Source organism: Puma concolor, chromosome D1 (assembly GCF_028749965.1).
Source record: "Puma concolor isolate L17-30 chromosome D1, mPumCon1.1.hap2, whole genome shotgun sequence".
Classification (NCBI taxonomy): Eukaryota; Metazoa; Chordata; class Mammalia; order Carnivora; family Felidae; genus Puma; species Puma concolor.
The window spans coordinates 8,063,870-8,087,340 of record NC_141676.1 but is presented as its reverse complement, the minus strand read 5'-3'; the positions used below and the strand labels follow the sequence as shown (position 1 = coordinate 8,087,340).

At 52.5% G+C, this 23,471-nt stretch overlaps 1 protein-coding gene and 1 long non-coding RNA gene across 5 annotated transcripts in view; one reads left to right on the top strand and one right to left on the bottom strand.

Annotated features, from left to right (window-relative positions):
• LOC147576400 (uncharacterized) overlaps nt 1-10,950 on the bottom strand; it is a 48,837-nt gene extending 37,887 nt beyond the window's left edge. Inside the window, exons 1-3 of one of the 2 annotated variants that reach the window (XR_015240749.1) lie at nt 10,706-10,950; nt 10,459-10,565; nt 9,330-9,428 (exon numbers count right to left, since the gene is read on the bottom strand). This is a non-coding gene — a long non-coding RNA (uncharacterized LOC147576400). Of the gene's footprint in view, nt 1-9,329; nt 9,429-10,458; nt 10,648-10,705 lie in introns of those variants that run through there. The other variant, XR_015240748.1, reaches the window with a different exon arrangement.
• A 112-nt stretch (nt 10,951-11,062) lies between these two features.
• SPINDOC (spindlin interactor and repressor of chromatin binding) lies at nt 11,063-23,245 on the top strand. 3 transcript variants are annotated; one of them, XR_015240747.1, is made up of 7 exons: nt 11,064-11,426; nt 14,871-15,200; nt 15,300-15,449; nt 15,715-15,852; nt 16,017-16,217; nt 17,785-17,996; nt 22,449-22,586. XR_015240747.1 is itself a non-coding variant. In XM_086677108.1 (6 exons), exons 1-6 carry the CDS (start codon nt 11,300-11,302, stop codon nt 22,658-22,660), a joined length of 1,158 nt encoding a protein of 385 aa, XP_086533234.1. In that variant the 5' UTR covers nt 11,063-11,299; the 3' UTR covers nt 22,661-23,245. The 3 variants fall into 3 exon arrangements, 1 of the variants encoding a protein (XP_086533234.1); XR_015240746.1 differs by having other exon boundaries at nt 17,779-17,996; XM_086677108.1 differs by lacking the exon at nt 17,785-17,996 and having other exon boundaries at nt 11,063-11,426; nt 22,449-23,245.
• The last annotated feature ends 226 nt before the right edge of the window (nt 23,246-23,471 follow it).

Below are 23,471 nucleotides of genomic sequence, written 5' to 3'. Positions count from 1 at the left end.
ATGTCAAACTAAGGTTGCCTTTTGCCTCTAGCAATGTATTGACATTGAGGCAGCTGAGCTCCTTGAGGAAGGTCACTCTGCCTGTCTGTAAGTTGTAAGGAAGCTTGATTTCTTTTTCTTTTGCCTTTGTTCTCCACATCAGCTGTGATGTTCATCTTCGCCACCACATAGTGGATTCTGCCTGAAAACAAACCCAAGGCAGAAGATCGAACCCGGAGATGGAGAGATATGACATTCCTGAAAATATCACGTGTGCTCCTGAATCCAGCGATGCCTGAAGTCAGCTCGGGGTTTTTCTGATACATGGGCCAGCGCTTTCTCTTTTTCGCTTGACCCAGTTTGCGTTCGGTTTCTATCGTCTGCAATGGAAAAGTTCTAAATGATGCAGGAAACAAGCAGGGGTCAGATCAGGAAAGACTTGTATGCAATAAGTTTGGACTTTATCCTGGAGTAACTGGGAACCAAGCAGGGGAAAAGCATGGTCCCTCTTACAGAAATTGTGGAGTCCATTCTTCTGCCCGAGGCCAAAACCAGATCCACTACGTTCTATTGGTCCTCGAATCCCCAAATCTCGTCACTGTCAACGTTATCAGAGGTAGACTGTAAATGGAAAGACTTTAATGACTGCTGGTACCACTCCCTGGGCAATTAACCAAGCAGCTAATAAAAGTAGGTATGGGGGCAGGGTGCCTGGGTGGCTCAGATGGTTAAGCAGCAGACTTCGGCCCAGGAGCCTGCTTTGGATTCTGTGTGTCCCTCTCTCTCTGCCTCTCCCCCCACTTGTGCTCTCTCTCTCTCTCTCTCAAAAGTAAATAAACATTAAAAAAAAAAAAGTCTAAAAAAAAAAGTAGGTATGGGGGCACCTGAGTGGCTCAGTTGGTTGAGCATCTGACTCTGGCTCAGGTCATGATCTCGCAGTTCGTGAGTTCAGGCCCCACATCAGGCTTGCTGCTGTCAGCGCAGATCCTGCTTCCGATCCTCTGTCCCTCCCCTGCTTGCACTCTGTCTCTCTCTCAAAAATAAACATAAAAAAAAAAAAAAAAGGTAGATATGGCTAGGGGCAGTTGGGTGGCTCAGTGGGTTAAGCATCACAAACTCGGGGTTTGTGAGATTGAGCCCCACATCGGGCTCCACGCTGACAGCACAGAACCCACTTAGGATTCTTTCTCTCCCTCTCTCTCTGCCCTACCCCCACCTGTGCAAACGTGGATTGATAATGGACCCAGGCGACGCAGGAAGGAATTTCATCTGAAAAGGTAAGTTGAGAGCCATGCAAATGGGCAGGGGGATGTCTTTTTAGATACAGATTTATACTTACTGCCTCCAGAAACTTTGACAGTGGGGGTTGAAAGATGTGCTTACTTAAGAAGAAACCTAACAAGGGAACCAGCGGGCAACCCACCACACTCGTCTCTGCTCTGGGTACCAGAGGCCATCACCCAGAGCTTGCCGGCCTGGCAGGAAGTGAACATCAGCGACCTTCCCACTGAAGCCCAGGACCCACTCTGGACAACAGGATGCAGGAAGGAACACAGAAGCAAAATCTCCCCCTGTGGAAAGGGGTGGAGTCTTCCTTAGGAAGAAAGAAGTTGTCTTACTCAGAGACTGAGAAGGAAGTTCATGTGCACACGCAGGGTGAACCTGATCACCGGAAAGCAGTCAGAAGAGAACCATCCATCAAGACAAAGATGGGAAGAAGTCTCGAGTCACATACTACTTCTCTGTGGGACACAAGGGAAGGTTCACGTGAGCCGGAATTGTAACCTTCGCTCCCTTTAGAATGTAAATTCCTCCTGAAAATGGCCTAATTCGGTGTTTTGCAAACTTTCTGTATGTGTAGGAATCACCCATAGGGCTTGTTACAAGTGTAGCTTCCTGGAATCCTTCTATAGGTTCTGATTTTGTAGAAAAAAGTGGACAGCTGTTGTCTTACACCCTCAGTATCCTTCACCCTGTCTTTGGTACCCTTTGGGGAAACAGAACGAGAGACGTTTGTTCGTTCATCAGCTCCCATCCCTATTGGTCACTGATGGTTCCCTAGGCCACCCCCTTTTAGGATGCACATGTGTTAGCGCTGAGTAAGGTCCCACAATGTCTCCCACTGGGGTGTCAGAGGAACCCCAGAGCAAAAAGTGAAAGGTACAAGGTGCGGGCAAGGGGCAATCAGGTTGTGCCTACATGAAGTTGACAAAGCCTGCCTAGGACGGGCTATAGCCGGGGGCGCCTGGGTGGCTCAGTCGGTTGAGCATTTGACTTCACCTCAGGCCTGATCTCACGGTTCGTGAGTTCGAGCCTTGCGTCGGGCTCTGTGCTGACAGCTCAGAGCCTGGAGCCTGCTTCGGATTCTGTGTCTCCCTCTGCCCCTCCCCTGCTCACACTCTGTCTCTCAAAAATAAATAAACGTTAAAAAAGTTGTTGTTGTTGTTGCTGTTGTTTTAAAGCACTGGTTGTAGCTTGGAAATGAGGTGTGGCTGAAAAGATCTGAAGTTACGCACAAGACCGTTCCTGGAAAGTCTGCTTCCAGAATTCTCGGCCCCACTCCATTCAGTCCAGTCTACTACAAGAGGATTCAGGGAATGAGATCCATCCATTACCTTCCTCATTTATCCCCTTCTCGATTTCTTTCACCTACCCCCAGCATTCTGCCCACTCAGTAAGTGACACTGAAGTCACTGAGGGCCACCATCGGTAAGTGGTCGCACTAGTGGGGATTTGAACCCACACAGATTGTCTCCAGTGCTTGGGATTTTACCACTTAACCTATAAAACAATGTCAAGGGAAGAAAGTCCAGGGTAGGTGGCATCCAAGTTCAGGGAGAAAGAAAACCAAAACTGCTTAGAGACGTCTACTGTGGTCAAGGAGGTAGGTAGATAGACCACCAAAAGCACAACGGACCAAGGGGAAAAGAGAGAAATTGGCTGACACCGACATTAAAAACATTTGTGCTGCGAACAATACCTCTAAGAGAGTAGACAGAAGGAGCAGCTGGGTGAGTCAGTCAGTTGGGCACCTGACTCTTGATCTTGGCTCAGGTCATGATCTCATGGTTTGTGAGCTGGAGCCCCACATTGGGCTCTGTGCTGCCAGAGCAGAGCCTGCTTGGGATTCTCTCTCTCTCTCTCTCTCTCTCTCTCTCTCTGCCCCTCCCCAGCTTCCACGTGTGCATGCGCCCTCTCTCTCTCCCTCCAGATAAATAAATAAACACTTTCTAATAAAAGAAATATTAAAGAGAGAGAGAGAGAGTAGAAGGAAAAGCCACAGAATAGAAAATATTTACGAATCACATGAGAGATAAGGGTCTAGCATCCAGAATATATAATGAACTCTTACAACTCAACAATACAAAGACGAATAAACCCAATTTAAAAATGAGCCGAGGATCTGAACAGACATTTTCCCAAAGAAGAGATACAATCATGCAAAGATGTTGGGGTGCCTGACCGACTCAGTCAGTAGAACCTGCACTTCTCGATCTTGGAGTCATGAGTTTGAGTCCTATGTGGGGGGGGGGGTAGAATTTACCTTTAAAAAATGTTTAACAGGGGCGCCTGGGTGGCGCAGTCGGTTAAGCGTCCGACTTCAGCCAGGTCACGATCTCGCAGTCCGTGAGTTCGAGCCCCGCGTCGGGCTCTGGGCTGATGGCTCGAAGCCTGGAGCCTGTTTCCGATTCTGTGTCTCCCTCTCTCTCTGCCCCTCCCCCATTCATGCTCTGTCTCTCTCTGTCCCAAAAATAAATAAAAAAACGTTGAAAAAAAATTTAACAACAACAAAAAAAATGTTTAACATCATTAGTCATTAGGACAATGCAAATCAAACCTCTGAGATATACCACACAGCTGGCAGGATGGCTATACTGTAAGCGAAGGACGATAACAAGTGTGGGCAAGGCTGTGGAGAAATCGGATCTCTCCTACGTTGCCGGTGGGAACGCGGGGCGCAGCCGCTGTGGAAGCACATTTTGGCAATTCCTCAAAAAGTTCAACGTAGAACTAGCATATGACCCAGCAATTCCACTCCCAGGTCCATACCCAAAAGAACTGAAAACAGATGTCCAAATAAAACCTTGTGCACGTATGTTCACAGTAGCAACATAGCCAAAAGGTCGAAACGACTCAAATGTCTATCATCAAACAAAATGTGGTATGTATCTACAACTGAATATGGCCCAGCAAAAAAAAGAAATGAAGGACTGGGCGCCTGGGTGGCTCAGTGGGTGAAGCGTCTGACTTCGGCTCAGGTCATGATCTCTCCGTTCCCGAGTTGGAGCCCCACAGGGGGCTCTGGGCTGACAGCTCAGAGCCTGGAGCCTGTTTCAGATTCTATGTCTCCCTCTCACTCTCTGCCCCTCCCCTGCTCACGCTCCGTCTCTCTCTCGCTCTCTCTCAAAAATAATAAAATAAACATTAAAAAAAAAGCACTGATACATGTTAGAGGAATGAACTTGGGAAACATTTTGCTAATTAAAAGCCAATCACACACAAAAAAGCCAATCACAAAAGGCCAATACTGAATGATTCCCTTTATACGAAGTGCCCAGAATACGCAAATGTATAGAGACAGTAAGTAGATGGGGGGTGGGGGGGGCAGCGATGGACAATGGGTAGGGACTGCTAGTGGGTATGGGGTTTCTTTTAAGAGGAGCGAAAATGTTCTGAAATCATACTGTAGTGATGTAGATTGCACACGGAATTGTACGCTTTAGATGCGTGAATTGTACGGAATGTAAATTATATCTCCTAAAGCTATGTTTAATAACCTGAATGCCCCACATGCCAGGAAAGCCCTCTGTCACCCGGGCAAACCAAGAAGGCTTGTCCCCCTCATGCCACCCTCAGCCCTGTAACATTTAAAAAATAATAATAACCAGGGCGTTGGGGAGAGAACACAAGGTCTGGAAGCATTAGCTTGTTGTGGCAACGCTGCGTAACAAACCCTGAAACGCAGTGATTTACGAAAGCAAGTGTTTATTTCTTGCTCACGGGTCTGTGGGTCAACGGCGCCTCTCCTAGGCCAGCTGGGCTCCGGCGCACTTGGGTGTCTCCCATTCCAGGACCCAGGCTGGAGGGGCAGCGTGCTCTTGTCATGGTGGACGGCACACGCCAGGAGGGGCCAACCCACAGCACGCAAATACCCACAAAGCCTCGGCTAGGATATCGCTTCCTTCACGCTAGCTCACTCTCTCCTGGCCAGGGCAGGTCATGTTGCCAAGCCCAAAGTCAGTGGGATGGGAAGGTATTCCCCGCCTAGTAAGAGGCACTGAAAAGTCTCAAGGTAATGAGGCTGGGCGTGTAATCTTATTACAGGGGGAGTGAAATAGTTGAAAACAAGCCAGTTCACCACAGCTACTGGGCCAAATACTTGTCATTCCTGCCTTATGAGACATTTGTCTAATGTCTGCTGCATTGGGATCTTTTTTCCTTTAGTAGGAATTACTATCCTTAAAATCGTGATTCTACAAGTAAAACTACAGATGCGAAAAACTACAGATGGAAAACAAACTTTAAGATGTGAAAATGAGCCATAATCCCACCATCCAGGGTTAACCAACGTTAATAGCTTCCTGTTCATTCCCGCATATATGTAACCACACTGGTGCTTTTTCTAACATAATCAGGATCACGATATACATAGTTTTGTAATCTCTATTGCCAGTTAAAATCTCATGAATACCTTTCTATATAAAAACATAGATCAGGGGTGCCTGGGGGGGCTCAGCCGGTTGAGCATCTAGCTTCAGCTCAGGTCACGGTGTCACGGTTCGCGAGTTCGAGCCCCGCGTCAGGCTCGCTGCTGTTAGCACTGAGACTGCTTAGGATCTTCTGTCTCCCTCTCTCTCTGTCCCTCCCCCACTCACACTCTCTCTCTCAAAAATAAATAAAACATTTTTAAAACATAGATCATATTTCTTCTTAGAAAAATATTTTTTAACGTTTATTTTTGAGAGAGAGAGAGCAGGGGAGGAGCAGAGAGAAAGGGAGACACAGAGTCTGAAGCAGGCTCCAGGCTCTGAGCTGTCAGCACAGAGCCCGATGCGGGGCTCGAACTCACGGACCAAGAGATCATGACCTGAGCCAAAGTCGGACATTCAACCGAGTCACCCAGGCGCCCCTAAAAAATAGATTATTCTAATGTTTGTGTGAATTGTAGAGTACTCACAACATTTTGCATGTGTTAATGAACGTTTTCATCAATCATTCTGTTATCACAACACATTTATTTCTGTTTCTCATGTTTATTTTATTTTTTTTTAGAGTGAGAAAGAGAGAACTCGAGTGGGGAAGAGGGGCAAAGAGAGACAGAGAGAATCTGAAGCAGGCTCCACACTCAGTACAGAGCCCGACACGGGGCTTGATCCCACGACCCTGATCATGACCTGAGCTGAAATCAAGAATTGGACGCTCAACCAGCTGAGGCACCCAGGTACCCCCCTTCAGGTTTACTTTTGATCTGTATCGATGTTATTCCATTTTTTGCTTCCACATAATCACAGCCCACGTGTTTGTTGGTTTGCACACTTAACGTTATTTCAAAAATGCTTTTCCAGGTTGTTACAATCTGGATTATCTACTCTTTTTGGTGCTAACACACCATCATTTGTTAGCCGGTTCCTGTTGTTAGACATTGTGGTTATTTCTAGTATTTTACTATTGTATTCATTCATCCCCCAAATTCTTGTTGCATTGATTGGCTGAGGGTTTTGCTTGTTTTTTTGTTTTTGCCTTCTTTTCTCCCATTCTTCCCCTCAGATCAAGCAGAGATGGCCCAGTTGTTGGCATTTTCCAACCGATGAGTTCAGTAATGTTTCAGCAGTTCGGGAGAGGTGGTTTACTGCTATAGATTTACATAGTTCATAGCCACTGCCCCGTATAGTTATTGATAGCTGTCCTCAGTAGGAATGGCTTCCAGAAATTCTCTTGCCCACTAAGCTCATTGAGCTCATTTACTGGCACCAAAGTACAGGGCCAGAAGTCATTTGGTGATATGAGTGTGTCCTACAGAGGCCAGCACAGAAGCACATGTGGCCAGTGGAGGGGAAAGGAGGTTTGAAACATAGAGTTACAAGCTTGTCTATGGAAATAGCGACCATATCACCTAGCTATTTGGGAAAAGCCTATCTATAAGGAGAAAATAAAGCTGATACACAGAAAGAGGCAGAGGCCAGAGGTGAAAAGAATGTCCTAGTGGCGTTCATTTCCTGGGTCCAGTTATCCCCAGAGCCTGCCCGTGTCCCTGCTCTTCCCATGATTGGGTATTCAGCCCTTCCTTGAAATCCAAGAGTCAACAAATCCATTTTGTTTGAGCTACTTTGACTTGACATTTTTGCAACAAGAGCCCTGACATACAGGCTCCACGCTGGTGCTACCACAGCCCCTGGGCCCATGCTGGAACTAGAAAGAGGGACAGAAAATGGACCTGCCCTCCAGGAGCCCACAGCCCACAAGGGACTGAGACATGAAAACAAACCATCACAGTGTGCTGTGCCCTTATGCCCATTTCATAGTAGAGCTGTCCCAACTGAGTCCAGAGCCAAGGGAAGGGGACATCTGACTACCTGCAAGAACTGAGTAAAATGTCACCCAGGAGTAAGACTGTCCTAAGTTTTAAGGATTGAGTAGTTCAAGTGGCAAACGCTGCTGTATCTGCCTTGAGTCATTATTTTTCTTCTTTTGGATGACTTCAGGGTAACTCTTGGCAATGGGATTACTGAGCCGAAGAGCATGGACGGATATTTATTACGGCTTTTGCTGAAGGCCACTACAAAATGCCAAGTTAGGAGCAAAGCCACACATGCACCCGCTTTCTTAGTCGTCAACAGCCCTCTCCACATTTAGAGCTCCTTTATTTCCTGCAGCACCCCATTCACTGTCCCCACTCAGCACGGAGGCTTAAAATGCCACCAATAGCAAAAGCTGTACCCAAAGGAAATGCTTCGTCCCAGCTTGGGCCTCTGGCCCAGGAGACATTATGGAGAGTGGCCTGGAGCAGCGAATTGGTGGAAACAGGCAGTTCGTCCTCAACTCTCCTATCTCCAGGCTGCCCTTCCTGTTTTAGGAATCTCATATTCCAAAGCCAAATTCACAAAGTCCAAAGACAAGTTACAGATGTCCTGATCTAGGAAATGCCTACCCGCTCTCCTCTGCGTGGTGCTATCTCCACAATAGAGATTCCGCAAGCTCTCATTTGGCTCTGACTATGCAGCCGGTGGATAAGAATGCCACCTAAGATGGTCCGGAGCTCCCTCTCAAGTGCTCGGTGCAGAGAGGGCTGGCTCAGCAGCAGGTGTGACGGGGGAAAGAGCCCTGGTTTTGCAGTGCGACGGAATTGCTCTGTGGCTGGCAAGCTGCTTGACCTCAAAGGACTGAGTTCTCTCAGATTTGATTTCTTCATGTATATATCGGAGCTAATAATATCTACCCTTTTGTTCATTTAATAAGTGAGCGCTTGGGTGGCTCAATCAGCGAAGCATCTGACGTTGGCTCGGGTCATGATCTCACGGTTCATGGGTTCGAGACCCGCATCGGGCTCTGTGCTGACAGCTAGGAGCCTGGAGCCTGCTTCAGATCCTGTGGCTCCCTCTCTCTCTGCCCCTCCCCCGCTTTGTCTCTGCTTCTGTCCCTTTCTCAAAAATAAATAAACATTAAAACAAAACAAAACAAAACAAAAACCCAGTACTTCAAGTTCACAGAGAAGCAGAACAGAACTGTAATGGAAAGAGCAAGGACAGGACAGGCAGAGCCAGAGCTGAGTCCTGCTTTTGCAACAAACCATGTTTCCTTAAATCTAAGATATCGTGCTAGCAGGACAAGACATTATTTTATGTATCCTTACAAAAAAAAAAATTCTGCCAGGGGCGCCTGGGTGACTCACTCGGTTAAGCATCCGACTCTTGATGTCGGGTCAGGCCATGATCTCACAGTTGGGGAGTTCAAGTCCCCCATCAGGCTCGGTGCCGCCGACAGCAAAAAAAGCCTGCTTGGGATTCTCTCTCCCTCCCTCCCTCCCTCTCTCTGCCCCTCCCCTGCTCGTCTTTCCCTCAAAATAAATAAGCATTGAAAAGAAAAAAACTCTGCCAAATTCTGACACGATTTCTCATATTGTATTGTATCTTATAGTTCAAGATCTCTTTCAGACTTACTGCTACTTTGACAGAGACATTTATCATATTTGTCTTCATATACATAAAAATGAAAATGTATGCAAATTAAATTGGCTAAGGTTGGCAAGGCCCTCCGACCAAAGACCACCAGGAACACAGCTGTTATCAAAAAAAAAAAAAAAAAAAAAAAGGTTAGGTTTACTTAACTTGCTGCTGTAAAGGAGAACGTACCCTAGGGGAAGTCTTCATAGGAGTCTCTTTACATTGGGGCTTGTGTTCCATGGTTCTGTGGAGGATTTAGGGAAGCGGGGACCAGTTCTGGATTGAATGCTGTCAAAAAGCAGAGGCATTTTAGAGATTGAGTATCCTCTAGGAAACAGGAGGATGTAAAGCAGGGTTAGTGTTATCTCCGATCTGATAAAGAAGCAGCGGGGCGCCTCGGTGGCTCAGATTGGTTGGGCGCCCAACTGTAGCTCAGATCATGATCTCACAATTCAAGCGGGTTCAAGCCCCGCGTCGGGCTCTGTGGTGACAGCTCGGAGCCTGGAGCCTGCTTCAGATTCTGTGTCTCCCTCTCTCCGTCCCTCCTCCAGCTCACATACGCGCGCGCTCTCTCTCTCTCTCTCTCTCAAAAATGAATAAATATTACCAAAAAAAAAAAAAGCAGCAGCAATCACTGAGTCATCTTTGTGGTCACAAAGTGGCCTCACTTATGTCTCATTCTAATTCTGCTGGTAACATCACAGTCTGATTATCAGAAGGGCGATCTTAAACTTTCTCCGTATTCTGAAAACTTCACAATGATGTCCATGATAGAAAGCATTCCCATTCCAAGGATGTTAAAATGTAGGGAAAATGCTCACCTTAGACTTGATGAAATAGGATTCTTGCTATATTACCCTGGGCAAATAATTTAACCCTTTAAGCCTCAACTTCCTGCTCTGTAAAATGGGAACAATACATTGTACCACTTAAGACTTGTGAAGACAAAGTGCCTGGTATAATATTGGGTGTATCACTCGGGGAACTTAATGCAGGGTATTGGTGACACCTGTGGGGGAGGGGGGTTGGAAGGACTGGGAAGTCCAACAGGGGACAGGGAGGCATCCCGGAGATTAGCAAACACAAGAAGCTCCCCAGCACTCCTTAACTGGAGGGACAAATGGAGGAGTGTCTGGTCTGATACGGTGGCATTTTCCCAGCTGAAATGTCACCAGAGCTCCCACAGCAGAGGGAGATGCCCATAAAAGCTCCCCCAAAGTAGGATTATGATGCTGCAGTGTCATGGCAACCGGACTCTGGTCTTGGGGCTCTCAAAGATTTGTGTGACCTTGGGGAGGCTCAAAATCTCTCGACTCACATTTAAGTCATGGAAATCAACACCATCGGGGTGGTCTGCGTGTGCCCACACTCCACTTGGCTTTTCCTTCTTTGCATCCCCTTGTCCAGAAGGTTCCACAATGTTCTCTGAGAGAAAGGATGAGATTGTCTAAGAAAGCAGATAAGGTGCCCAAGGTCACAAGGCTGGCAAAAATCCGAAGGAATTCAGTCTCCCCACCCCACCCCACCCCCGCCCTCTTTCCTTCCCACGCCGAGGCCCCGCTCACTGCCCCGCCGGTTCTTTTCCCGCCCGGGGCATCTTCTGGCGGAGGAAGGTTTGTGCCAGGAAAGGCAAAAGCGACCCCGAACACAACCCCAGGGCACCCGGTAGCGCTCCGGACGCCCGCAAGCGTGCCCGACCAGCAGCTCGAGGGAGGGCGCCCCCCGCCCGCGGGGTCTGGGGGCCTCTCCCGCCCGCCGGCAAGCCCCGCCTCCGCGCTGGAGGGCGGCCGGGAGCCCGCGGCCCTCCCCGCAGCCCTGCGGGTCCCCGGGAGGCTAGCGGAGCCGCGTGCCCGGGGCGGGGCCACGCGCGATTGGCCGCGCGGGGTCGGGGGCGGACCCGCGGCGGGCCGGTCGGGCGGGCGCCGACAATGAGCCTCCATAAAAGGGAGCGGCGGGGGCCTGGGGCCCCGGATTGAGCCCTCCCCGCCCGGGGTCCCGACGCGCTCGGTCTCGGGGAGGCCCGGACGCGTCCGTCGCAGGCCGGGCGGTGAGCGGCGGGCGGCGGGGAGGGGGCTGCGCGGAGCGGGAGGCGGCCCCTGGCTGCGCGCCCGGCCTCCGGCGTCCGGTCACCGCGATTCCCACCCCCTCCCGGCCGCACCATGGCCCTGAAGGCCGAGGGCGCCGCGCTCGACTGCTTCGAGGTGACGCTCAAATGCGAGGAAGGGGAGGACGAGGAGGAGGCCATGGTGGTGGCCGTAATTCCGCGGCCCGAGCCGATGCTCAGAGGTGAGGATGGAAGGGGACCCCGCTTCCGCGGCCCGGGCCCGGGCCGGGCGCCCCCTCCCCCTCCTCAGTCAGGGGTTCCGCCGCCCCCTCCCCCTCCGGCCTGGGACCCGGGCGCCCCCTCCCCCTCCGGCCTGGGGCCCGGGCGAGCTCTCGCTCCGCCCCCTCCAGGGGTTGGAATCTGGGGCCTCCCCGAATTCCCTCTCCCCCGCCCCCGTCCAGGGTCTGGAGCCTTCGATCCACACCCGGCGCGCTCCGGATCTTCCGGTGCCCGAGCGCCCCCTCGCCCGGGCCCAGCACCGGCGGCCGCGGTCTCCCGCCCCGCGGGGAGAGAGGCAGACGCGGGGGCCAGGCTGTGTTCTAGGCCGAGGGGCAGCGAGGCCTCCGGGCCAGAGGCTGGGCGCGGCAGCCTGGTGTCCGGAGAGATCCCGAGGATGCCGCTCCCCAAGAGGAGGATTTTCAGGGCCGTCTACGCAGAAAGCTTTCCTGGTCCCCCAACCCCCCTTGCATCCCAGGCCTTCCACTTGCGTAAGCCACAGGTGTCAGATTCTAGCGCTTGAGGGGTGAATGAGATTGCGTACAGCCTACTCCGTTTAGGGAAAGACGTGCTTTCGAGGGGTACCCTCAGCCACGCAGGAAGGAGATGGCCTTGGGAGGGGCTTTGAGGAACAATCTCGGAACACTTGGTTTCCCCTCCCCCTTTCCCAGTTTCTTTAGTCCGCAGAATCTTGCGAACCATTAGAAAACAAAGGGCCATCTTCCTGGAAAACTTAATATTCGTGAAAATGCAAAAAAAAAAAAATTTTTTTTTCACGAAAATGCAAATATCGCTTCATCCTCAGATACCTGTTCCCAAAGCGGGGACTGTACCCAAAAGAGATTGAATTGAGAGCAAGGCCATTCATTTAACCTCAGCAGAGCGTGCTGTCTCCCTGCACTGTCTCTCCTTTTTGGAATCTGGAGAGTTATAAAACAAGTCAGGGAAATAAAGATCACTACCCTTCTCAGAGCTTTGCATGGAACAGAGGTTCTTTCCTTGCTTTTGGTAGTATTTATTGAATGCTGGATGCCAGGGTGTCTCAGTTGTCCTGACAACCGTGCAAGAAGCACCCTATTCCCCACTGTTAGGGGTGAGGAAGAAGTCTGGAGAAGTTAATTCATTCAACAGGTCTTTGTCAGGCACTTACTGTAAGTCAGGTTTTAGACTGGGCGCGCTAAAATGGCCGCAAAGAAAGAGGAAACGTTTTTTCTGGAACGTATATATAAAATGAGTGACCAAGGACAGACAAACAAATGCATCGTGTGTCAGGTGGAGATAAGTGGTTCAGAGAACACTAGAGCAAAGAGGGGAGAAAAGAGAGCGAGGGCGTTTTATTTGGAATATCAAGTGGTCAGGAAAGGCTTCTCTAATAAAGTGAATTTTGAGCACAGGCCCAAAGGAAGAGAGGGAATGAACCTTGCGGATAATTGGAGGGAAAGCATCTTAGGCAGACGGAATCCTGAGTGTAAATATCCGAACGCAGGAGCTTTTTGAAAGAGTTGGGGTAAGAGGGAGAAAGGATGGATTCAAGGTTTTTGGCCAGAGCAGCTGAAAGGAAGGGCCTCCCACGCACCGCGACGGGAAGGCTAGGACGCAGGCGCCTGCAGTTAGCGAGTTACAGTTTCAACGAGGTCGGTTAGAGATGCCACACGAGTGGTGTGGTCAGATAGACATCAAAAACGTGTGTTTAGATTCTGGAGGTACAAATACCAGAGTCGTCAGCAGGCAGGCAATGGGAAAGAGGGAGACAGAAGGGGTCCGAGAACTAACCAAATTGGGGAGTTCTCCAGTGGTTCCAGGCTAGAGACTGAGTCAGTCCCTCATCACACATTTTTGTTTTTTAACGTTTATTTATTTTGAGAGAGAGCGGGGGAGGGGCAGAGCGAGAGAGGGAGAGAATCCCAAGCAGGCTCTGCGCTGTCAGCACAGAGCCCAAGCCAGGGCTCGTTCCTGTGAACCGTGAGATCATGATCTGAGCCGAAATCAAGAGTCTGCATGCCAAGCACTGTTCTTGATGCTGGAGATACGGGTGTGACCCATCAGAAGTCATGCCGTTCTGGAGCCTACAGTCCAGTGGGGAGACAGAGTGCACAAGTAAAACACGGGTTAGGCCAGGTGATGGGGGGCTGAGGAGTGAAGGCGGGGGGGACGGACAGATGGCAGCTTCCTGCGGGGAGCAGAGAAGGCCTCATGAGAAGAAGGTTCTTCAGCAGAGCCCTGAAAGAAGCAGGAGCCGAGCAGGCACCTGAGAAGATGAGAAGGAACCAGCACAAGTGACTGGAAGAGAGTCCCAGGGAAGTACGAGATGAACCCACAGAAGGTGATGCCCGGAAGCCAAGTGGCAAGAATCAAGATGGAAGAAGCGATGAGTCCGAAGGTGAAGCTTAAGAACCAACTGCTGGGTTTACCATTGATGACCTTGATGAGGGCTGTTTTGGAGGAATGGTGGGAAAGAGCCCGATGGCAACCAAGAGGTCAAGGCTCCCATTCACAGTCATGTGGGACATAGGACCTGGATCTTCTGAGTCCTGGCCAGTTCTCAGACCCATACCGAATGCCACCGCTCACATGCATCCCTAGGTGTTGGGGCTTCCTGTGTTTGTGTTCCATCCCATCTTACCTGAGAAGGTAAGAGAGAGGTGCGGCCAGGAGAGACCACAAGGATTCCGCAGAAGCACTGAGCTGCCAGGCTAACGTGTGTCGAGGTGCAAACGGTTTCTGCCCTGCCAGAGCTCGTGGTCCATGTGCACGAAGAGTGGATGGGAGGCAGACCAATGAGATCACACCTGCAGGTGCTCTGGAAAGGGATCGTGACGGGATAGGATGGCCTTTTGAAGGTGCCTCACCAGGTAGAGAAACGGGCATGCCTGTCCTTCACCGACTGAAGGCTCACCAAGCATCTCCTTTGTGCCAGGCCCTGTGGGGACAAGAAGATGATGACATTTACTGATCTTGTCCTCCAGAAAGGATGCACAGCGGCCTGGAAGTCAGGTCGGATACAACCAGCTGCCAGGGGTGGGAGGTGGGGAGACAGTCCCAGGAGTAGCTTTTCGAGCAGGGCCGTGAAGGAAGTAGAAGAATTTGTCAGACTGGTCAGGATGGTCTGGACAGTTGTGCCAAGGCCGAGGACATGCGGGAACACAGCCTGTTGGAAAAATCTGTGGTCCGAGACCAGATTGAGAGAAGATCCAGAGTGAGATAGCAGAATGCCAAGGCACACGGGCTGTGTTTAATACGGTCAGTGCCTCGCGGGCTGCAGGGGAAGGGAGAAAGAGAGACTTTGGGGAGGAGTGTTCTTCCCCTCCCCACCCCCCGCTGCTCCACCAAGTTTGGGGAGTCATGTTGTGAGTATTTCAGGCCATGGGCACTTTTACTGATAGCACTCTCTGGCACCTCTCCCCCTGCAGTGGCCCAGCAGGAAAAGACCCCACCACCTAGGCCCAACCTGCTGGAGGCGGGCGGCGACGGCTGTGAGGAGCCCAGGCAGCAGGTGTCTTGGGAACAGGAGTTCCTGGTGGGAAACAGCCCAGGAGGCAGCGGGCGGGCACTGTGCATGGTGTGTGGGGCCGAGATCCGGTCCCCCTCCGCGGACACGGCGCGCATGCACATTCTGGAGCAGCACCCTCACACCCTGGACCTGAGCCCTTCGGAGAAGAGCAACATCCTGGAGGCCTGGAGTGAGGGGGTGGCCCTTTTGCAAGACGTCAGAGCTGAGCAGCCTTCTTCACCCACCTCAGGTAGTTGGAACTGGGGGTCAGGGGTGGAGGACACAGGGAAAAGTCGGGACTCCGGGAGCACTCGGAGCTCACTGGGTGTTTGCCACCTGCCACCTGCAGACTTGGGCCAGGATGTCGAAGCTGACCCAGACTCTGACCCAGACCCTGCCAAAATGCCAGCAGAGATTGTCGTCCTCCTGGACTCTGAGGACAACCCATCTCTCCCGAAAAGGAGCCGGCCCAGGGGACTCCGCCCCCTCGAGTTTCCTGGTCAGTCTTTGGAAAGCCCTTATGGCTGAGCTGGGGAGAGGGGAGCATGCGCCCTGTGTTCTGCGTGGAGAGAGGCTCAGGCGCGGCCCGTTCTTTTCTGTTCTGTTCTTTCTTTTTGCAGGGGTGGGGGGAGGAACAGAGGGAGAGGCGCGACCCCTTCTTTTCTTTTTTCTTTTCTTTTATTTTGGTTGGTGGGGGGGCAAGGGAAGGAACAGAGGGAGAAGTGCAGCCCCTTTAAAAGGTATGGGGTCTTTTCGTTCCACAGCTGCCCCCGTCTCGGAGCCAGGAAACAAGAAGCCCCGTGGTCAGAGATGGAAGGAGCCTCCTGGGGAAGAGCCAGTTAGAAAGAAAAGAGGCAGACCCCTGACCAAAAACTTGGACCTGGACCCAGACCCTGACCCAGGTGACGGGGAGGCCCAGTGCGGGTGCGGGCATGGGCTGTGGCCACAGTGCTCCGAGAGGAAAGCCAAGCTGGTGAGGGGGGCGGTGGGGTCCAGGTCTTTGGATTCTGGCTTTAGTAGCGATAGGCCGCTCAGACCCACAGTTCCGTCTTGTGCTTCCTTTCAGACCCCCCATCACCCGACTCCCCCACGGAGACTTTTGCGGCTCCCGCTGAGGTCCGGCACTTCACCGACGGCAGCTTCCCCCCTGGCTTCGTCCTCCAGCTCTTCTCCCACACCCAGCTCAGGGCCTCAGACAGCAAGGACTCACCCAAAGAGGGGAGAGCTGCTGAAGGGGGCCTTCCCCAGCCGGAAAGCCCCTCTCCAGGTGAGCTCCTGAGAGGGGACCACAAGGGAGGGTCAGACAGGCACGTCCCTGGGGTCTGGCCTCGTCAAGGCTGCTCTGCAGCAGAGTCTAGGGAAGAGGTGGTTAGCACTCAGGTCTCCTGAGAGACGGGGCCAAAGGCAGACAGATTTGAATGACAGAGACTGGCCGGAAATCTGAGCTGCCCGGCTGGCTCCTGGGGAGTATCCTGGAATTGGTCGTGAGGTTGGGCTAGGCCAGTGCTTCCAAACCCATCACCACACTTAAGGCTGATTCCACCCGGAACCTCAGGTGCCCACCTCGCCCTGGTGGAGCGAGGGCCTGAGTGGGACTAGAACAGGAGAAGGGACCCGTGGTGAGCTCAGCAGGCACCTCGGTGGAGACAGCAGGTCAGCGAATTGCCCGATGTTAATGATCAGCGCACGTGTCTGTGTCACGTTCAACCGATTTTCGGAAAGTTTTGCATGTGGTTCATCTGGCCCTTGGAAAAGTATGTTTCGTGTAGAAAGGCTGAGTCTCAGAGAGACGGTTCCTTCTTCCCTCGGTCCTTGTATTCGTGTCCTGTGGCTGCTGTAACACATTAACCACAGATGTTCGTGGCTTTTACAAGAACACAATTTACTGTTCTTTAGTCCCAGAGGTCAGAAGCCCGGAATGGGTCTCACTGAGCTAAAATCTGGATGTCGGCAGGGTCATGTTCCTTTCTGGAGGCTCCTTGTGGGGAGGGAGGGGGTCCATTTTCTTTTCCTGCCCAGCTTCTTGGAAGCTGTGTGCATTCCTTGGCTTATGCTCTCCTTCCATCTTCAAAGCCAGTGGCAACTAGTAGAGTCTTTCTGAAGATTCCATCTTTGGTCTGTCTCTTCTGCCTCCCTCTCCCCTATGGGGACCCTTGTGATGACATCAAGCCCACCCAGATCATCCAGGACAATCCCTTTATTTGCAAGTCAGCTGATAGCAACATTTATTCCACTTACAGCCTTAATTCTCCCTCGCCACATAACTTACCATATTCGCAGGTCCTGGGGATTAGGGCAACCTCTGCCTGCCGCGGTCACATAGCCGAGCGGTGGCAGAATGCAGGTTAGACTGGAATGCATTCTAGGAGGGCAGAGGCCGAGCCTGCTTCCTCTTCGTCTCTCCAAGCCAGACATCTCAGGCTCAGGAAGTGGTTCTTACAGGAGTGACTGAGCAGCGTACACAGTCCCTCGTCCCAGCCTGTCTGAAGTGTGCATTCGGAGTTAGAGCTCAGGGGACGATAGCACACGAGGTGCCGGGGGCTCCCCAGAGCAGGGCTCTCAAAAAGGAGGTGTACTTTTTGCATAAAGAAAACAATGCAAATGTGTCCCTTCTGCTCCACCTCGCTCACCCGCGGGGACCGCTGTTAATCAGCTTGTATCCTCGAGACCTTTTACAAAAAGCTTAGCGCGCGTGCGCGTGCGTGCGCGCGTGTGCGTGCACACGTGCACTTGCGCTTAGTGATGTTTTACCAAAGTGGGTTCCGCTTTTTCTCATCTTGAGGCAGGCGTCACCCCTTCACGTAGATCACGGTTTTAACTGTCTCAAGTTTCAGCTTGAGCCACATTCCAGTCCTGCCTCCCCGAGACTGTGTGCTCTGCTTGGACTTGAGCGTTTCCCGAGCTTCCTCGTTCTCTTCGGTGGATCACTGCTCTAAATGGCTGGCCGCTTCCAATGTTTAACGGGTCTTCTGGTTTCATTCTCGAAAGGGAGCCTTCATTTTGAGTCCTGGGATACCCTGGGCCCAAATTCCACCCATCTGGAGTGGTGAGTAGCTGAGAAGGGAGTCCCTGAGATCTCAGGTTCATATGGGGTGTGCGGGCAAAGTCTCCGAGGCCTTGGGGCTCAGTAATTTGTGAGAGGGTTTTTCTCGGCAGTGGTGAGATCTAGGGAGGTTGGAGGGGGCCGGAACCCGCAGCAGACGCTGTGCAGCGCGGCGGCAGGTGTTCCTGCGGCCCAGCCCTGAGGGAAGCACTGTGGAAAAATGATGTGAGTGAGGCAGCCTTTGTACCCAAGAAACTTAACTCTCTGTTTCAGGGGTACAGGTCGGAGGCAGTGCCGCTGCAGGTAAAGAAAGGTGGGGTGCCCTCCGTAGTTCTGTGCAGAGAGAGCACAGACTCCGGAGTAATGGTGTGACTGTTTCCGGATCCCAAAGCTTGGGCAGATTTCTCAAAAACCTGCAAGGCCTCCGCCAGAATGTCTTCACTTTGAGTTGCGTTACGTATTGAAGTTCTTGGAAGATTCCGAGTAAAGATGCTACCGCTTTTTAAAAGTTTGCAAGTCAGAGATCCGAAATTGGGGAAAGGGTGTTGTAGTGAGGTCAGCTGAGCTCATAGATACAAATCTGAAGCCAGGGAAGACTTTCTAGAACTTTCCAAGGGCCTTGCAGGATGAGGGTGGGGACGTGTGCAAGCCTAGAGAGAAGGTGAGCCTTAAAGACCCCACTCACAAGTTGTGGGAAAAAGAGCGTCTTTGTCTTGCTAGTGTTCGATGTGAGTAAGACCTGGAGACCTGGCTTTTAGGATTCCTTGGCCGGGCCCAGGACGTTTCCAGGCTGGGCCAAGGAGAAAGTGTGTGTGTGAGCTTCGCAAGGGTTAGGGTCCTTGTTCACTGCTGTATCCTCGGCACCCAGTAACGCGCCTGGCGTAAAGAAAGCCCTCAGTAAAGACTTATCAAAAGAAGAGTGGACGGTGCCTGCCTTTACTGGTCATTTGGCAGTGACCTTTTCAGAGTCGCTGCTCAGAAACAAACCTTAATGAGAAAGGAGAGAAAAGGACTTGGGCCCACCCTCTGGAGAAGGCGTGTGCAGGTATGCACACGTGCACAAATCGGGGGGGAGTGGAGGGGAGAACAAGGCTGGGGAAGCAGAGAGGTTTGGGCTTCCCAGGAGAGAAGGGGACCAGTTCTGGGCTTGGAGTACAAAAGGGACTCGGCTTGGCCCTGGGGACTAATAAATCAATCCTCCTGGCCTGCTCTTTCTTGGCCCTGGAGCCCGAATCATGCGTGATTTCTGGTAGGACATCACACCTCTCCTGATGCTCCCCTCCCCACCCACCCTCACCTCTGCCCTCCATGCTGCCAGAAAGAATTGGTACTTAATCCTGTTGCTTTAAGAAGTCCGTAAGTTAGTGAGCTCTTACTGTGTGCTAGACTCGTTAACGTCTTAGTGTGTTATCTCTTTAAATTCCCACAATCACCACGTACAGTGTTATGATTTCCGTTTTGAAGAGGAAACAGCCAGGGGGGAGGTAAGGCCCCTCTCAGGGCCCCTCACCTAGTAAGTGGCAGCCTGTGTGCGTTTCCACCTGTGCCCATCCCCCTCCAGCATCCAAGCTGCATCCTCTGCCTTCACTCTGCTGCTGGGACTAAACGGCTTCTGGAACAGCCTAGCCCTCTGGACCCACTGCTTACGCCCACCCCCCCACCCCGCTGGCTGCTCTCTCCTCCCTGTCCACCGTCAGTTTTTCCCTCTCCTCCAGATCTTACCCAGCAGCCTATACCAAGCTATGATTTTGCCCTTCCTGACTTCTTTTTCCTCCCTAGCGCCTGCACCATGTGTCCCCAAACCATTTCAGCAAAGCTGGGGAGCATTTTCTACACTAACTGGCTCTCGTCTCTCCGGGAGCCATTTCCATTCTCCCATCTCATGCTGAAATTGCTCTCTTGGCAAGGTCACTGTTGACTTGTCTAAGATAAAAATCCAGCAGTCAGTTCTCTGTCCTTACCTTTCCTGATGCGGCAGTAATGGTGACCTTGCCTAATAACTCCTTCCCAGAGCCGCCTTCCACCCTTGGAGTCCTGGGCAACTGGCCGGGTCTTCCTCCAGCCTCACCCGCTGTTCTCTTTCTCCTGCCTGTTCTTCTGCACATGGATCTCATGGTTATCTTTCCTCCCCTTGGTCGAATGTGAGCTGCTTCAGGTCAGGAAGTGTGTCTGTTTCATTTCCCATGATCTCCCCATTTTCCAGCACGGGATCTAGGTGCTATTTACGTGTTTGGCGAGTGAGGAGCTAGATGCCTGAACCACGGGGCAGGGCCTTACTTCCAGAGCAATCCAGGCCTAAGTTCACGTGCTCACAGCTCCCACCCAGCTCTCCCCCTAGGTTCCAGCCTCTCATCCAGGGGCCCGTGTGACATGTCTATGGTTGTCTGTAAGATCTGTCAAACTGGCATATCGGAACTGAAGCCCCACCTCTACCCCCACCCCTAGCCTTCTCTCCCCTTTCTCCATTCTGCACTTTACTCAGGCTAAATAAATCCTTAAGAGTCCTCCTTTTCCATTTCCCAGGCTCCGCGTCAAGCAGTCAGCAAATCCCGTCAGCCCCACCTCCAAAACCCGTTCAGAATTCACCTTCCTGTCTCCCCCGCCACTGCAGCTACCGTGGTCCAAGCCATCTCTTGCCTGGCTCCTTGACAGCCACCTCACTGGCCTCCCAGCTTCTGGTCTTTGCCCGCTGTGGTCTGATCTCTTACAAGTAGCCAGGGTCCCTAATGAAAACCACGTTGGATGTTGTCGCTGCTGTTCCTGTCCCACTCCAGATAAAAAGTCAGGGTCCTCATGGTGACCAGCGATGCTCGCCCCAGCGAGCATCTTCCCTCTCCTACCCTCTCCGGCCCACTCTGCACAGGCACTGGCCTGCTGTTGTACAGCAGCAGGCATGTGCCAGCAGGGCACCTGCGTTCACTTTTCCTTCTGCCTGGAATGCCGTTCCCCAGCTATCCACAGAGCTGACTCCTCACTCTTTGTACGTTTCTGCTAACACCCGCTGTATAAGGCCCTCCACGCTGTCCTGTCCCCTTCTCTGGTATACATATGTATATGTATTTTTTCTTTGCTTTGTTTCTTTCCATACATAACACAGTGCATCTGGTATTTGTTTATCTTATTTTCAACGTTTATTTATTTTTGGGACAGAGAGAGACAGAGCATGAACGGGGCAGGGGCAGAGAGAGAGGGAGACACAGAATCGGAAACAGGCTCCAGGCTCTGAGCCATCAGCCCAGAGCCTGACGCGGGGCTCAAACTCACGGACCGCGAGATCGTGACCTGGCTGAAGTCGGCCGCTTAACCGACTGCGCCACCCAGGCGCCCCTTGTTTATCTTATTTATTGGCCCCCGCCACTGGAACATCGATTCTAGGAAGGGTACTGGGTCTGCTCCATGCACTGTCAGAGCTCTAGCAGCAGGAACAGTGCTGGGCACAGCGTAGGTGCTCGAGAACCTGCAGTTAAATTCAGGAACAAATGAATGGGATTGAGCCTGCTCTCAAGGAGCTTCTAGTTCGTCAGAGACACGGGGGAGCTCATGCAAATGCAGAGCGGAGTTTGCTCAATTGTGTAACACGCTGGCCTGGCAGCCGTTAAGCGGTTTTGATCCTCCGCAAACTGTGCAGCAAAACTGTGCCTGTTTTCTCGGCCACATTTTAAATCCAGTCTCTAAAAACAGCCTAGGAAAAACACCACAAACCGATGCGTCTCAAAACAGACGTTGCAACAGTCCGCATGTTCTGTTTTGCTTTTCAGTGTAAAGTAACTTCTGCACGTGCCCGTGTGGCTGCTCGAAAGCTCTGGGGAGCCTGCCCTCCCCTGGGTGAGGGCCTGGTTTTGCTTATTATGAGGTTGCTCCCCAGCGCTAATCCCCCGATTCCTGATCCCTGTGTGGTAGGTGCTGACTCTCGGGAGGGGATGAACCTGGTGAACGTTGCAAAGCAGAGCTGGGGTGCTGAGCCAGGCCTGTGCATCCAGGACTCTCCCCTTACCCTGCGTACCCATTCAAGAGCCCCTCGGGCAGAGCTGTGTCTTACTCTGTTTGCGGGTCCCCACTCGCATCCCCTCTGCCCACACGGGGCAGAAGCACTGAGGCTAGGGTGCCCAGTGAAGTTTTAGATGAGATAGTCGACTGAAGGTAAGAGCTGAGCGAGGCCTACAGCACTGCGCCTCTGGGCACCAGGATACACGAGGGAGGAAGCCTACGACGGGGCATGACTGGCTTATGCCAAAGGAGCCGTGACCTCGTTTTCCGGTCACTCGTGGTCCCTGGGTGAACCAAGAGTGGAGCTTCTCACTGTCCTCAGGGTCCCCCTCATACCAGGCTCTGGGCTGGGGAAATGAGGGCCCAGAAATGGAGGTGCGGTTTGCAGAGGTCTTCAGGGGACGTCCTTGTGGTGGGGGTCTGGAGGGCCCTGACTTGTGTGTGCTCTCTGCTCCCATCCCTGCCCAGCTCCCCCTCCGGGGCTTCGCGGGACACTGGATCTCCAGGTTATCCGCGTACGGATGGAGGAGCCCCCGGCAGTCAGCCTCCTGCAAGACTGGTCCAAGCACCCCCAGGGCGCCAAGGGTGTGGGAGCAGGTGACACCCCAAACTGGCCTACGGTTCTGTCGGAATCCAGCACCGCTGTCGGGGGGCAGCCAGAGGCAGGGAGTGGTGTATAGGTTCTTGCTTTCCTGGGGAGGGGGGGAGGGAAGAGGCAGGGTCCCCCTTTGGCTTATCACTCAGAGCTGCCCAGCTCGGCCACCTGATGGAGAGAGTAAAACTGGGTGCCAAGGCAGGCTGGAGGACAGGAAGGGGGGGGTGGGCAGCATCCACTGTCACTCGGGGGCATTGGCAGACGCTCCCGGCAAGGCATGGGGCCGGGCCCTGAGATGGGCAGGCTGGCCTGAGGGCAGTCGTGCGGTAGGGCATTGGGCCTGTGGAGAACACCTACCCCAATCCTTTTGCTGACCCAGACCTCTCCGTCCCTCCTCTCAGCCCCCACCATTCTCCCTTGGCACAGTGCCTTACACAAGAGGTGGTCATGATGGGGTTTGAACTGAGTCCCACTACCTCGGGGGACGCCTCTCCTCCCCCACCCGTTCAGGCTCCTAAACCAGGAGGCCTCCATTACCTCTTCCCGTTCCATCCCTGCAGGAGGCCCAAGCAGCCCACCTGGGGGCTTTTGTTCACTCCCTTCTTTCACCTGTTTTCCTGTTGTATATATCTCCTTTGTTGACAATAAATTATTTTTTTTTATTAAGAGAGTTCCGTCTGGGCCGTCATTGGGGGAAGGGGGGTATTCAGCCTCCTGGAGCGACCTTGAGGGGCAGGAGGGCTGAAAGAGGGTCCTGGGTGGGAGGGCAGAGCAGGGCCAGGCCAGGGCTTTGGTGGCTGGAGGACTGGGGCTGACTTGGTGCCAGTCAGAGGGACACCTTGCCCCTCCCCTCTCCCCCCCCCCCCCCCCGCCCTTGAGATGGGGTCAGAAACACC